At 40.3% G+C, this 14,387-nt stretch overlaps 1 protein-coding gene across 9 annotated transcripts in view; it reads left to right on the top strand.

Annotated features, from left to right (window-relative positions):
- Nucleotides 1–14,387, top strand: part of SLC26A7 (solute carrier family 26 member 7) — a 566,650-nt gene that overhangs the window by 486,114 nt on the left and 66,149 nt on the right. For 7 of the 9 annotated variants that reach the window (XR_014961519.1, XR_014961518.1, XM_085605292.1 and 4 more), the window contains 3 exons: nucleotides 7,230–7,343; nucleotides 8,926–9,003; nucleotides 13,082–13,177. Coding sequence is in view for 6 of the 9 variants with exons in the window: in XM_085605292.1 (XP_085461418.1) it covers nucleotides 7,230–7,343; nucleotides 8,926–9,003; nucleotides 13,082–13,177 (288 nt within the window). In the remaining 3 variants the exon portion in view is untranslated. The remainder of the gene's footprint in view (nucleotides 1–7,229; nucleotides 7,344–8,925; nucleotides 9,004–13,081; nucleotides 13,178–14,387) is intronic. The other 2 variants (XR_014961520.1, XM_085605294.1) reach the window with 1 other exon arrangement.

Genomic DNA, 14,387 nt, shown 5'->3' with positions numbered 1-14,387 from the left:
GTAAACTTAGTAGTGCACTTATTATTGACTTTACACATTTTTGCTATTCACCATTTCTGAGTGTACATTTACCCCTAGGTTCAGACTTGCATGTCTCTCCGCCTCAAAGCAGGTGGTGGAGCCTGCTAGAGCAGGATTTATCTGTAAAGTCATTAATATGAACTTTTCACATGTAGGCAGAGATCTCCACAGCCACCGGGTCTGAGATCGTCCTATAGTAAAGTATAGGGGAAAATATTAAACATACTAATATTTAAAACATATTTTAATGTAACGTAAACATTTTACTGCACAGTAACTCCTCAAATTAAATGTATTACATAATTGAATAAATAAAACATATTAATACGTTTGTACTTACTATTTAAAGTAATTGTAAAAAATCACACCCGTATTATCATTTTATATTTAATTACTACTTAGTACATTTTATTGAAACTTTTTACATTTTTATTAAAGATTTCAAATGCTATTTAATTAAAAGTGATTTTAAATTGAAAATAATGTTTATCACTTAAACACACAAACACACACACGCGCACACACACTTACATATATAAAAATGTAAAAAATTCAAAATAAATCAATTTATTTATCATCATTTTCCTATGTAAGCATTTGCAACCATTGCTTTCTATGTGGGTGTGTTGCAGTATTTGTGAGTGGCCATGTGTGGTGCTGTATTTACTCCAAATTCTGGGCTGGAGTACATATGTGACTATGTGGGATTGTTTATAGCTGTTGTAACTCTAGAAGTGCAGTTTGTGAATAGCAATGCGCTTACTCTTATGTGGATGGTTTGTTTTTGTATTTGCATGTTCCTCCCTAAACCCATCCTACTGCTCTGTAAGCCACTCCTTCGCACCCCTTCCTTATTCCCTTCAATTTACTAATAAATATTCCCCAAGTGTACTGCCTCAGGTTTCACTCACATTCACTACTAAAACGTGTATTTCCGCAACCCGGTGAGAACTTTGCATAGAAAACATCGGAGAAGGGAAGATCTCCGCACATTGGTTTGAGAATAGCCTTTTATAGTATGTAAGTAGTACTAGTGTAATATTATGAAACATACTTCAAAGTGCAGTTTGTGAATAGTCCCACACTTGTTTAGTACTATCTACTGTTAACGGGGCAGGGTAGCATTCTAGGTGCCCCTTTTGTACAGTGCTAAGATTCATATTTATTAGTCGTGTAATATTGTTTGCCTGTGACTGCTTTCTATCTCTTTTTTCCCTGAAGATTGTTGTGTATGCTATTCTAAATTTCTTTGAGTGACTCCCATTATCAATCTCAACTTTTATCGCTGACTGTTCTATTTTGGTCATGGTCGCGCTCTTTACTGCACCGCACTTTCTCCTTTGTCCCTGCCCTTGGCGCCTTGCACAGAGCACTTTACCTTTGCTCCCTGGTTCCTGGCCTGTGAGAGAGGGGCCCACAGCAGCAGCACAGTAAATCCAGCACAGGAGCGGTATTTAAGACGTTGAGGCATTCAGTAGTGCGGGATGCGCACGGGGCTGATGACCGGATGAGGATGGGCTGGGCCACCCCGTTAATCTATTGTTCCCGGGAGCTACAATATTAGAGGGTGAGTCCAGTTCATGATTATTGGAAGCCTGGGACGTACTCTCTGCAGTGGGCCAATATGAAAGTTATACTGGGATTTGCTCAGAACAGAAAGAGAAACTGCAGCACTGAATGATTAAAGGACTGAGCAGAAACAACAGTATTTTTTCCTTGATCGGCCCTGGGACTATTTCCAGAATTGTACTGTGTTAAGGGACTCCCACTAACTGTACTTCTAACTCTGAGAGCACTTTATATTTAGTACTTAGAAATTTAGTGGGGATAATAACAAAAAATTAGAAACAGCATATAGCCTTAACCACAACAGTTTGTGTATTTTAGTCTTGGGCGAGAGCGATGGGCAAAAGAAAAGCTGAGAGTTTGCCAAAGGCGGCAGGGGGGCCCCAGCAATCATAAATGAAATATCTATCGGGAGCTATGGGAGCCATAGAAAAACAAATACACTCCGTGGAGGAACTAAATCAAGGTAAAAAGGTGGGAGAGGGACATTTGAGCACCCTAAATCCTGAGTGTACTGCTTCCCAAGTCTTACAACCAGAAATCATAATCGACCCAACCAAAATGAACGGTTGTATACAGGAAGTGTTAGACCACATTTGTGTGTCTGATCATTAAAGTGAGTCACAACCCCAGTCAAATCGCCCCAAGAAACCAGAGGCAACACTAGACTCCCCTAATGAAAAACTACCGGTATTCAGGCCTGACGTTCTAACAAAAAATCATTAAAAAATAACTAAACAGAATAATCCTAATAATGAGAGAAGAGTATTACCCCCACCTACTACTAGAAAAAATAGCCACAATGTGGACTCTAATAAGATATACCTCAAAATAGACAGGTTGCATAAAATATTTACTGACGCTCTATCAAATCTAACGGCAAGAGTGAAAGCCATTGAAGACACACTGAGGACTTTTTTAGGAGTACCTCTCGATACTACTACGACTAATATGCCTAACACAGCTGGGGCCTAGACAGCGATTTACCCCCCAGCAGGTTGAACAATCACAAAAGGGGGCTTTTCATAATGAGTCACAAAAAAAGAAAGGATCACTAGTCATATGCATTCATAGTCATATAGCTGGGGGTCCAGTGTTCCTCTAATAGATACATAGATAATAAGAAAGAAAATATGGATAACAAACTATGGGCATCGGCCTGCCTCAGTACTGGGACTAATCCTTCGTGCCGACCATTATGCTTAAGTAATTCAGATATAGAAGGCATCAGGTTGGACTTGCCATCTGCAGCCACTCCTAATACCATAGTTCTGGCCAATGTGCCTTGGCTACTAGGTCAGGCGACATAATCATTTGATTCATTGAGAAACAAAGCTCTCTTTTAGCTGGGCACAAATACTGGGTTAACAGAGGCTTTTTTTGGCAAATTCAAGATGGCAATAAGGGTTCGGTGGGTTGGGAGAGGAGACAAAACACTTTGAGGTGATTGCATAATCCTGACATTTAGAACACCGCAGCTGACACAAGAGATCCTTACTAGAGTTGGTAATGAATACACCAAGACTATGAATATTAATGTAATGCCCCTTTGATATTTTTACCAACCAACCAATCGAAACCAGAGGAATATCAATATGAAAGGCTTTCGTGGTATTTTACCACATATTTTTAGTATTCCAACGCAGAACCATTTTAACATACTGCCCTCTTTGGAGGACACTGATTGACTTGAAACACCAGACAACTGTGTAACTCCAAATAAAGATGAGGCTCTGCATTACATTACCATTAAATTGACCTCCTATCATAGCACGGAATCCCCTCCTGTCAATACAAATCCAATCAATGATATAATTAAGTCTGTTTATGGTCAGAACTTACCGACACCTGTAGAACACCACCCTAGTTTAGTAAGTGACAACACAAGAAAAGAGTTCAGTAACCCTGGTCACGGGAGGATAGCAACATGTGAAGTATTATTTTGGGATGTGGCAGGACTATATTCTAAACTTTCTAACCCCTTATGGCTAGACTTTGTTGAGGCTTTTGATTTATTATGCCTGCAAGAAACATGGGCAGAGGGTATTTTCCACATTAATGGTTACAAAACATTTCACACCCTGGCGGAATTATCATCTCATGGGAGGAACAAGGGCGGGTTATGCATATGTTTCCCACAGTGTAAATTTAAAAATGATAGAACTTGTGACTTTAGACAATTTTTACCAGGTATTGATGCTGCATATTGATAACATGCATTGTACTGTCCTCCTGAACCTTTATAACAACATACCAAAATACCAGGTTGAGGTGGTTTTGAAAAATTTAAGGAAGGATATGTATGCTCTGCAGAATTAAATGAATAAGGATATGTGTGTGATTTGGGGGGGGCTTCAACTTTGCCCTGTGTCCTCATGCTACTGGAGGTATATGTGGTCTAACGACAGATGATGGTATTCATGCTGCCCACTTTTTTCATTCTTCACTTGTGGACTATTTAAATACTATCAAGTTTTCCTGTGATTTGGACGTTGCTAACAAATTGTGTTATCCTACGTTCCCATTTAGCTGCACTTTCAATGGTCGAGGGATGTGTTCCATTATCGAGTATGTATTGGTTTCAAACACATATGCTAGCAGAATACATCATTTAGTAACCCACCCTGTTGCATTTAGTGACCATTTCCACATAAGTATTACCTTTGATCTTCCCCGCAATGTGTTAAACACAAAAGGCCAATCCGAACATCTTGTACAGGATATTGCCCTAAATAAAAGCAACGGATACCAAATCTGCTGGTCCATGATGGAGCCGTTAGAATTCACTAAGACACTTCTTAACAGCTGTAAAACAGACTTTGCAGTTTGTCTCGTCGAGAATGCTGCGAACTCTAATATTTTGAATTATTTTTGGGTAATATCCTCTGAAATCAAGAGGAACTTATCTGTGGAAAATACAAAACCCCATATTAAAAAGCCGGGTTGGTTCAACACAAACTGTTCTAAAACCCTTACGGCCTTGAAAAATGCACTACACAAAACTGTTAGAGATCAGCCTGAAATTAAGGCGGCCAGAATGGCATTTAGATGTGCCCTCAAAGAACGAAAAGCGGCCCTAAGAGCTGAACCATGGCGGGCCCTACAAGAAACGTCCGAACTTGGAGATAACACATGCTTCTGGAAAGCTGTGAACGCACCCTTTTTAGCACCTTAAGGCTAACCAATAATCGATAACTATCGGAGAGGATCAATGGGTGGATCACTATTCTAATCTGTATAACGACAATGCCTGTGTGTTATCATCAGCAACCTCTAGTCAAGCCCTGGGGATGGAATAATCACATTTGTTCCCCCCTCCCTCCCCCCCCACCCCCCCTAGCGCCTTGAGACCCTCCGGGTGAGTAGTGCGCTCTATAAATACCTTGATTGATTAAGATTGATATCACTGTGGATGAAGTCACCCATGCAATAAAGGCAAGTGAGGTAGGCAAAGCCCCAGGCCCAGATGGTGTGCCAGTGGATTTATGTAAATGTATTCCTTTACACTGAGGCCCATTATTAACATCGGTCTTGAAAGCCTGTTGCAAACAAGTTTTTATCCCGTCCTGGTCAGAATCAATTCTATTTCCCATTTTTAAAAAGGGAGACCGTAACGATCCAACATGCTATCGACTGATTTTACTTTTCGATTTATTTGTAAAAGTGGCCGGTCGAATTTTACTAAATAGATTACAGACGTGGGATGAGGAGCTGCAATATGGCTTCTGTCAAGGCCCTGGTACTATTGAACAAGGGCTAAACCTAAACATCATCTGGGGCAAATGTACAGGAGCTAAACGTGGGAACCTTTTCCTGGCATTTGTCGATCTCAGTTCGTCGTTTGATTGTGTTAGTCACCATAAACTTTGGAACATCTTAGAAGACATGGGAGTGGAAATACAACTTATAAACTGGCAGCTATTTTAAGATGCTCAGGCCAGGATCTGCTACAGAGGTCTAGGAGAGTGTACTTCTAGGTTCCCAGTCAGGAAGGGGGTGAGGCAACAGTGTGTGCTAGCCTCCTTCCTTTTTACTTTGTATATAAATGGCCTAGGTCCAGTTTTAACTAGCGAATGCCAGTATTTCCCTTACATTGGCAATCGTCCAATCCCAGCATTGTTGTACGAGGATGATGCTGTTTTAATGTCCTGTATACAACTAGGGCTGCAAAGAGTCGTCTCCAGCTTCTCAACCTTTGTCTAATTTAGGTCTCCATGTAAACATCACTAAAACATACGTCATGAAATGTGGAAGCAATGATGTAAAATGTCAAGATATTTTCATCAACAACAAGAAGGTTGAATTCATCAATTGCTTTTCATATTTGAGGATACTCTTTGGAAAAAAAGAGCTCCTGGTCGCATCCTATTTTATCCAGAAAGTTGTTATTTACAAAAGCAATGGCAGCATTGGCGAACTTAGCTAGAAAACTAGGTAAACGACCAATTGCAGAACTAATAAAGATCTATAAAGCAAAATGTGTCTCAACTGCAATGTATGGAGTCGGCATTTGGGGCTATGCTGACCCACAACCTTTACAGCTAATCGAGAATGTTTTCCTGAGATATTTATTAGCGGTCCCAAGCAGTATTGCTACTTACATCTGTCATGCGGAACTTGGGTTGCCATACATATCAGACCTAATTAAGATCCAACCGGTTCTGTTATGGCACAAGATTTGGTCAACTACTGCTACTGGCTTTACTCGGGATGTGCTAAATGACTGTCTTAAGTTACAAAGGGTGTTTCATATTCCCTCGATCAAATACGTTAAGAATTTTATGGCCAATCTTGGGCACCCGGAATATTTCTATAACCCCGCTAGTATAACCACAATCTCAAGGAAATCATTATAGATAGATTGTTTAGAGCTTGTGGAAACCAATAGGTTTTCCATCAAAATATTAAAACCCATAGTTATGGAAAATCAATGGTTATTATTACAATCAGCAGTGCAACCCTATCTTGTAACCATTAAAGGGGAACATGATCGGATGCTGTTGACCCATTTTCGCTTAGGCAATTTATACAGGATAATATCTTTTCCAAACATGAATGATTGGTCGAGATCTCTATGTCCGCGACCATGTGATGATAGATCTACTCAATTCACAATACATATGTTTTTTTGTAAATGTTATATTTTGTTAAGAAAAAGATGGAGAGTACCAATACTAAGGGTGCAGGACTGAGACAATGCCACCCAGCTTTCCTCACGTTACAACTTTTGGAACATGATGTGTTTACTAGCCACCTAACTAAATATCTGAAGGGTGTGATCAGATGCAGGAAAACAATGTGATCGATGGAACTGGTCTTTTATTAACCTAATCTGATTGTTCTAGATTATTTATGATAATGTATTTGTAAGAAATTGTGATTGTTTTTATATATTGTGCTTTTATGATTTAAACTTTTAAATCAAATAAAGCTGATTTTGAATTGGTCATATTATAACATTAATGATATACTCATGGCTATGTGTGATTATATTGAAACATGTTTAAAATTGCAGTTGTGAGTAATTAGACATTTTCATTTTTGCGCACAACCTATCGCATATTGAAAGTAGAGGATAGAATTTTAACCTTCACATATTAGTGTTTGAAAAGTGAACAATTTGTTAAAATTTGATTTCACAGGAGCTACTGGCACACGGACTCAGTAATGTGATTTCGTCCTTTTTCTTTTGTATACCAAATGCTGCTGCCATGGGCCGTACCGGTCTTTTATTAAGCAATGGTGCAAAAACACAGGTAAGCATAAAGACTTCTATTATTATTGTTAATCATTATTCTTATTCTCATACTTATTCGTATTCTTATCATTCATAAAGAAAATGCCACAAACAAAGCCATTCTTATTTTTAACACTGACTGACATACCTCTAAAACATTATAAAAGTACGTTTATGAATAAAAGTATCTGGATCTACTCCTGCAAAGCATTGACAAAAGTGACATTATAGGTATGGATTTGTTTACTTCTAAATCATAATACCACACATTTGCCTAGTACTATGTGGAGGTATTTGCTATGCAAGGCATGGGTAGGCCAAGGCATTCTCTGCCCAGAAAATGTGTGAAAGCCGAGAAACATGTTAGTTGCGAGCGTTCAATATGCAATCCTGATACCTGCGCAATCAAGAGTTTGTTCAGGGATTTAATTTATGCTGCCCACTCAAATTATCTTATTTGAACACTGCAATGTTGCTAAGTGTGCAAGTAGCTTTGTGAATTGGGCACCAGGGGCCGTATTGTGGAAGTGCCGGGGGCACAACGGGCATTAGCACCCGCTTTACACAGCCCCGGGGCACTTTGGTATTGCAGATGCTTGTGCAGCCCCTTCTGTAATACATATAGAGCCAGCACTATCACCAGAGGGCGTTCTCTCATTTGCATGGGGCATGGCACCATATTATAGACGTGAGCACAGAGGCAAAAAGGCTGTCAGTAAGCGTACTGACAGTGTGCCACCTAAAAGTTCCCTCCCTTATGGCAGCTGTCCGGAGGGAGAAGGACTGGTCCTATGGACCCTCTATTGTCACTCAAATCTCCTTGGCCACATGAACATGCCCAGCACAATTTATCAGAGATCTAGTTGTTCAGAACTCCGAAACCTTGCTTAAACTGGGAATGGTAATATCCAGGGGAGGCTTCTCCGTTATGGCAGAGGACGGTTACCCCACTGTTGAAAGGCAGAAAGTGAAAAGTAAATAAACTATTTTATTATAATTTTATCTTTTCCTTACTTGGCTGATTCTGCAATTCTAGGGAGGGGAGTGGCTATGGTTTGAGTCAGCAGCAGCCAAGGAGGAGTGGTAGGTGCACTGTAAGTGCGCATGTCAGTTTGGCTGGCTGTTTTAGGATGACCAAACCGACATGTGCACTTATATTTCTCCAACCCAGCTGTCTTGTACAGCCGGGTGGAAGAAGAGGCACAGGCTACCTGTCCTTAACTGAGCGGCAAACCAGCCCGCTCAGACCAATCCCAGCGCTTCTCTCTTGCTGGGTAATAGCATGAGAGTAGTGTCTGGATTGGTTGGGGAGGGGAGTAGTGGAGCACCAAGGTGGCTGGAGCAGAGGAGCACTGAGGTGGCGTCCGGGAGCGGAAGGTAAGTTCTCTTTTTAATTATTCCCGGCGCTGCCCACCAAGTTTTCGTGGCTGCAGCCGCCACTGGTAATATCTAAGTTGACAGGTTCACAAGAGTGAGTTTTTTTTACCATTATTTAATTTATATAATTGAATCGATTTCTGCCAGGGCATTATTTGAATGAGTTTGCATTGTTCAGGTGTCATTTATCATTTAGAGATGTTGACTTTTATCTTACTTTTTAGGTGGCTTCCCTCGTATCCTGTTCTGTGATACTCCTTGTGGTCTACATAGCAGGTCCATTGCTGTATTGGCTACCAATGGTGATGATTTTACTAACTGGTATAATGTACTAAATTGAAGTAAATTAGAGCCAACACTAGATGTAATTGCTTGCAACAATTTAGTGTACAAGCTATTGACAGGCTATTGACTATTTTTAGGTTTGGCTTTATGAACGTCATATCATTTTTTAGGTTAAGAATAAGGAACAATCAGTTTTACAAGTTTATTTGCTGGATTTTTGATTGGCTGAACAGATGGCGTCCTGCTTCAGTGGTGGATAAAAGATTATTTTCTGTTTCATCAAAAGGAATATACTGGTTTCATGTATCTGACATTGGCGGACAAGAGCTCTCTTCAGAGCATTTCATGGCATTTAAATAACCATTGTAAAGAGCCTCTGTGTTCGAAGAAAATGTTCTTATTTGTGGCCTATTGCATAGATTTATTGCAAAGCCACTCACATGCAAACATAAACGCAGCCTTTGGACAAACGTAATCAAAGCCTTAGATAACTGAGCAACCGGAAGGAATGTAAATGTTTCCTCTTTGTTGAAAAATGCAATCTTTTGAAAGAACGCTAGAAAAACAAATATATGTTTAAAATAGAAAACGTAACTTTCTACAGGTAACATCATGCAAATTGCAGCTTGCAAATATGCTTGCAAGCTGCAATGCATGTATGCTAAACTACATATTTCTAGATTTTGGTTTTAATTTAGTTGATCATTGCTTTTTGAAAGTTGTAGTCCTTGTTTGCAAACTTGTACACTTACAGCATTGATTTATAAAATAAAACCCCAGAACGGAGTACATGGTGTTGGTAAATGGGGTGGACTGACAACACTAAATGTGACATTGGCTAGCCCTAGATCGGGAAATATTATGCATTGCAAGACAGAATGGGTATCTAAAGAGTGCAAGGACAGGATTTGATTGCATATCTAAGTTTTCGATCACTCAGAAGGGACTTCTTGAATGAAAGTCAGTGGATTGACTATTTTCTTCATTTTTAATGTAATTTCCATCGCAGATGTGCTAATAGTGAAGTGGGTTTAATGGTTTCCCTCTCTTAAACTAAGCATTCAGCCATCTGTATGTCCGTCCATCCCTTGTTAGTTTCTGCAAGAGTACATGACAACTCTGCAGGATTGAGGAATTTGCCTTAGAAAAACAGAATGTGACATTAGATAAAGGCAACTAGTACCATCTGGTATGCCCATGTACTCTGTAGTCATGACACACAGGCCAGACACTTTAAAGTCTCCATCTTTGCCTTTTCTTACACATACATTTTGTTTGTGTGGGTCTCAATTCAGGTACTCTTTGAACTATTTTCAGGTAACGCTGCTTTTTACCTTTTACTTGTGCTTTTTACTGGGTTTCTTGCCGACAAAAAAAATGGTCTTCAGTCCATTCTTTCAGGTATTTTACTTTACTTTATTCTTCCACTCCTGTTCTGAGGCTGTACATACGTTCTACAACCTTATTGTGATGCTATGTTCATTGGTACTCATTACATGCTAAGATACGGCACCTACCACATAGAAATCTTCAAGGTGTTCTCAAATTTATCACCAATTTACTTAGTAATCCAGAGGGTTTACTCAGATTTTCCATCCATTACTTGGTAATCTGTCCAGCAGAAAAATTAACTGACTGGAAGCAGGTGAGAAACAAAGCATCACTTAGATAGCCACACCCCATGCCATGTACTCTCTGAAATATTGTACACTCATGTTCTCTACTTTGTTGTCTTTCACTCACCCCACTGGCTGGTCATGAAGACTAATGTATTTCATCACCTATTGCCAGAAGAGATGTGTAGGAGTAAATAGGTATCGGCATTCCAATCTTTTCTCCACCTCCAACTTTACTTCCTCAACAGAGGAGCTATTGATTAAGGGTACCTTAAGCATACATCCATCTGCTCACCCATCACTAAATCTGTTGTTCCTTCTGTAAACCTGTAAATCTATCTAATTCTGCTTGTGTGCTTTTTGAATGCAAGTGTAGGACTGGCAATGTTGGCATGGATAACTGTATGCCCAGGAGTCAGTGTGCATGAAGGACTGCATATGCATGGTATGCATGGATTGCTAGTTGTAGGTCTGTGGTCTATGTACACATCTCATAAACATTGTTTTACACAGGGATTGGGATCTAACAGCCCACCAGGAATCCCCATTACATTTTGAATTAAAATAACAATTTTATGAGCAGTCAATTTTAATGTATGTAAGCATAGTTGGTTGTAGGCAGAAATATGTTGTATATTTTGAACTTTGCTGGACACAAATCCATTCTTACAGTTTATGAATCCTTAACCCAGGTGTTAGAGTCCCTCAAATTATTTGCCACATGCGTTGTACTATTTTATGAAGACTTAGGGTCTCGCTAAGAGTACCCTGGTGGTGTTATTTTCACCCATTAGAGTTAAGGGTACTGTGTCTCCCATTAACACCCGGGTGCGGAATGAACAGGGTGTATGGTTTAAAGCCCAAGAATCCCCTGGGTAATACAATAATTAAAATAAAATAATTAAAATAAAATAATAACACTGTTGGTGCCTACAGTAATTCCTTATTCTCTCTGCAGTTTCCCGATGTATCTCAATTGCTTTTAGCCACTGAAATCTCTGGGGTAATACACGTGTATTGCGCTTCCACATATTATGTAATACGCAGGCAGCTAATAATTGTGCAGTCATCCCCATCAGCAATGCCAGGTAACTTGCAGTGAAACTCTTAGGACATCATTACGATGCCAGTCAGACTCTTGTCCGACCGGCACTGTAGCGGAAGCAGGACCCCCCGACTATAAGTTGGTGGTCCTGCTGCCCTGATTATAATATGGCTGCCTTTACAGCAGTCACAATGTGTATGTTTTCTATTGCGGCTTGTGCTGCGGGCTGCAGCATATGCCCAAATAGAAAATAAACACTTTAGAAACATCCCTGCACCGTGTGGCAGGCCCCATGCAGTGCCTGAGACATGGTGCAAGGATGGTTAGGCAGGCCCCATAGCAAAGGGCCAGCGGAGAAAGGGGCCCTGCTAGGGGCCCCCAAATCACTTTCTGCCTGCTTTTTATGGCAGGTGAACCGCCATATAAGGGCAGGCGTAAAGGGACATTGTAATCCCTTCAGCGGTGTCTGGGCAGGCACCCCACTTTTTGTAGGGATTACAGCCCATGGGAAGCACTACGGTTGGTCCCTCTGCCCAATGCCTCCACCTGCTGCATCGTAATGTGGCGAGCCGGCCGCAGGGGCAGATTTCAGTGGGCCTGACGAACCAAATGGGGTTTAACATATTTTGAGTGGTAGCTGTTTTTTAAATGTTATTTTCGTAATCTTTAAAATGAGTTATCTAACTTGAAATTTGAAAATTGGAAGGGACTGAAGAGACTGATTCACAAAAATGTCGTACATCTCTGACACACACACACACATTACCTTATAAAGGAGATTTATCATGTGAATCTCATAACCTAAAGAGCCAGGGAAAGTTGTGGCGTTTAAACATTTTGTAATGTATGCTTATGTTCCATACCGATATGCCTTTTTGTGTTTAGTATTGAAGAAAGTGTGCAGGTGTTGGATTAAGATCCTTGTGAGATTTCACATTTCTGTTTTTTCTCTATATGGAACGTGTTTGCTTTTTGTAAGTTCTCTTGTAATACATTACCGAAAGATGACGACGTTCCATGGTGTTTCTTACACTTTCGGCACCGCCTATGTCTCTGGTGTATGTTTTAGACATGTAAGGTTGAGGTGTGAGGAGCTTTGAAAATGTTTTTGAATACCCATAAACTCAAATGGTGAAGGCACTCAAAGCATTTGAATTGCTCTCCCATTTCTCTGAGTACACCTACCTTCCCACATTTAGCTGCCACATATGACTGCCAAAAACTCTGCATATCTCACAGATTTTCTGTAGTCATTAGAGATATCACAACATTTAATATTCACTCAGCCTGACCTAGGAAATCAGAACCTGATTTCAGTGTGCAGTTTCCATTATTTCCACATCTAAGCCACACTTAAGGGGTGAAGAATGTTCATTATCATCATTTATAGGATTTTCTTGAATTTAGTAACTTTAATTTCATTTTTCTTCTCAGTGTGTTCTTGCGAGTATCGTTTTGGTGTCATTGAAAGGAATGCTTATGCAGGTCTGCGACTTGAAGAAGTATTGGAATACTGACAAATATGATTGTGTAAGTAACTTTAAAATGTATTTTATACTGGATGAAATCAGCACCAAACTTATACAAATAGAATATGGAATACTGTGTCTAATTCAAAAAGATTTTGCTCTGACTTTCTCTTGTAATGCTCAAGGCTTATTCCTGAGTTCCAGGAGTGCTCCTGGCTTAATTCATGGAATTCAAATGGCAGTGCCTAATTCTACATAGGGGTGAGGTTTAGTCGTTTCAAGCTGGGCGCTTATGCTAACTCATCCAATGGATGTGGAATGAAACAGACAAAGGTTGGTGCATGTTAGTTTACACACTAAGGGCCTTATTAGAATATATCTTGGGGACTTGCGTCTGCACTACACCGTATTGGTATGGGAACCGCCTGACCATTGGTCGGCGGTACCGCATGCCTAACTACAATGCGACCGCACATGGTGCGGCCGCAAACTTCCATTTCCCTATGGGAGCTTGTGCTGCGGCCGTATATCAGCCGTAGCACAAGCTCCCTTTGAGAAATGGGAGTTTGTGTGAATCCCTGCACCGTGTGGCAATCACGGTGCAGGGATTCTCAGTGGAGCTGCATAGGTGCCCCCTCTGCCCCAACTGGAAGCCACAGGGTGAAGCCCTCAATGTCGCTTACATGGAAAGACTGTCGGAAACTGACCTCATAATCCCAAAGGTGGAAACGCCATCCATTAGAATTAAATGACAGTCTCCGTCTGGCCGATGAGCTCCTTGAACCTATCAGAATCCAGTCCGAATGACCATCTGGTGTCAGTTTCGATCGCCTGCATTGTAATGCTAAAAAAGAACAACAGGAGCATAACCCGTAAACCTCGTTGAGATAGGGTAATAATGTAAGAAAAAACAACAACTCTCAACTGGTATCATTCGACCAAGACAAATGATTTGCATGTAAAAAACATTACAAAGGAGATAAGGAAGACTCAAGAAGAGAATGATTTAAGAAAAATACTGTATTTAGTTAGGAAAAAATTGCCTACATAAAAACATGTATAAATTTGAAAAGTCCAAAAAATGAAGCAGTAATAGCAGCACTGTACATACAATTAATATATCATAAAGACAACCCGGACTTGTACTTGGTGCTTAAAGTGTATGTGACACGAAGACGGCGACGCAAGTGACAAGGTGAGATCAGCAAGGGACGGCGCAACGTGAAGTGAAAGTGAATAGTGGAATGATAATTACAAGGTTCTGAATTCAA

Source organism: Triturus cristatus, chromosome 5_1 (genome assembly GCF_964204655.1).
Source record: "Triturus cristatus chromosome 5_1, aTriCri1.1, whole genome shotgun sequence".
Classification (NCBI taxonomy): domain Eukaryota; kingdom Metazoa; phylum Chordata; class Amphibia; order Caudata; family Salamandridae; genus Triturus; species Triturus cristatus.
Note: the sequence above shows the minus strand (reverse complement) of the source record. Positions and strands in the feature narration are given on the sequence as shown.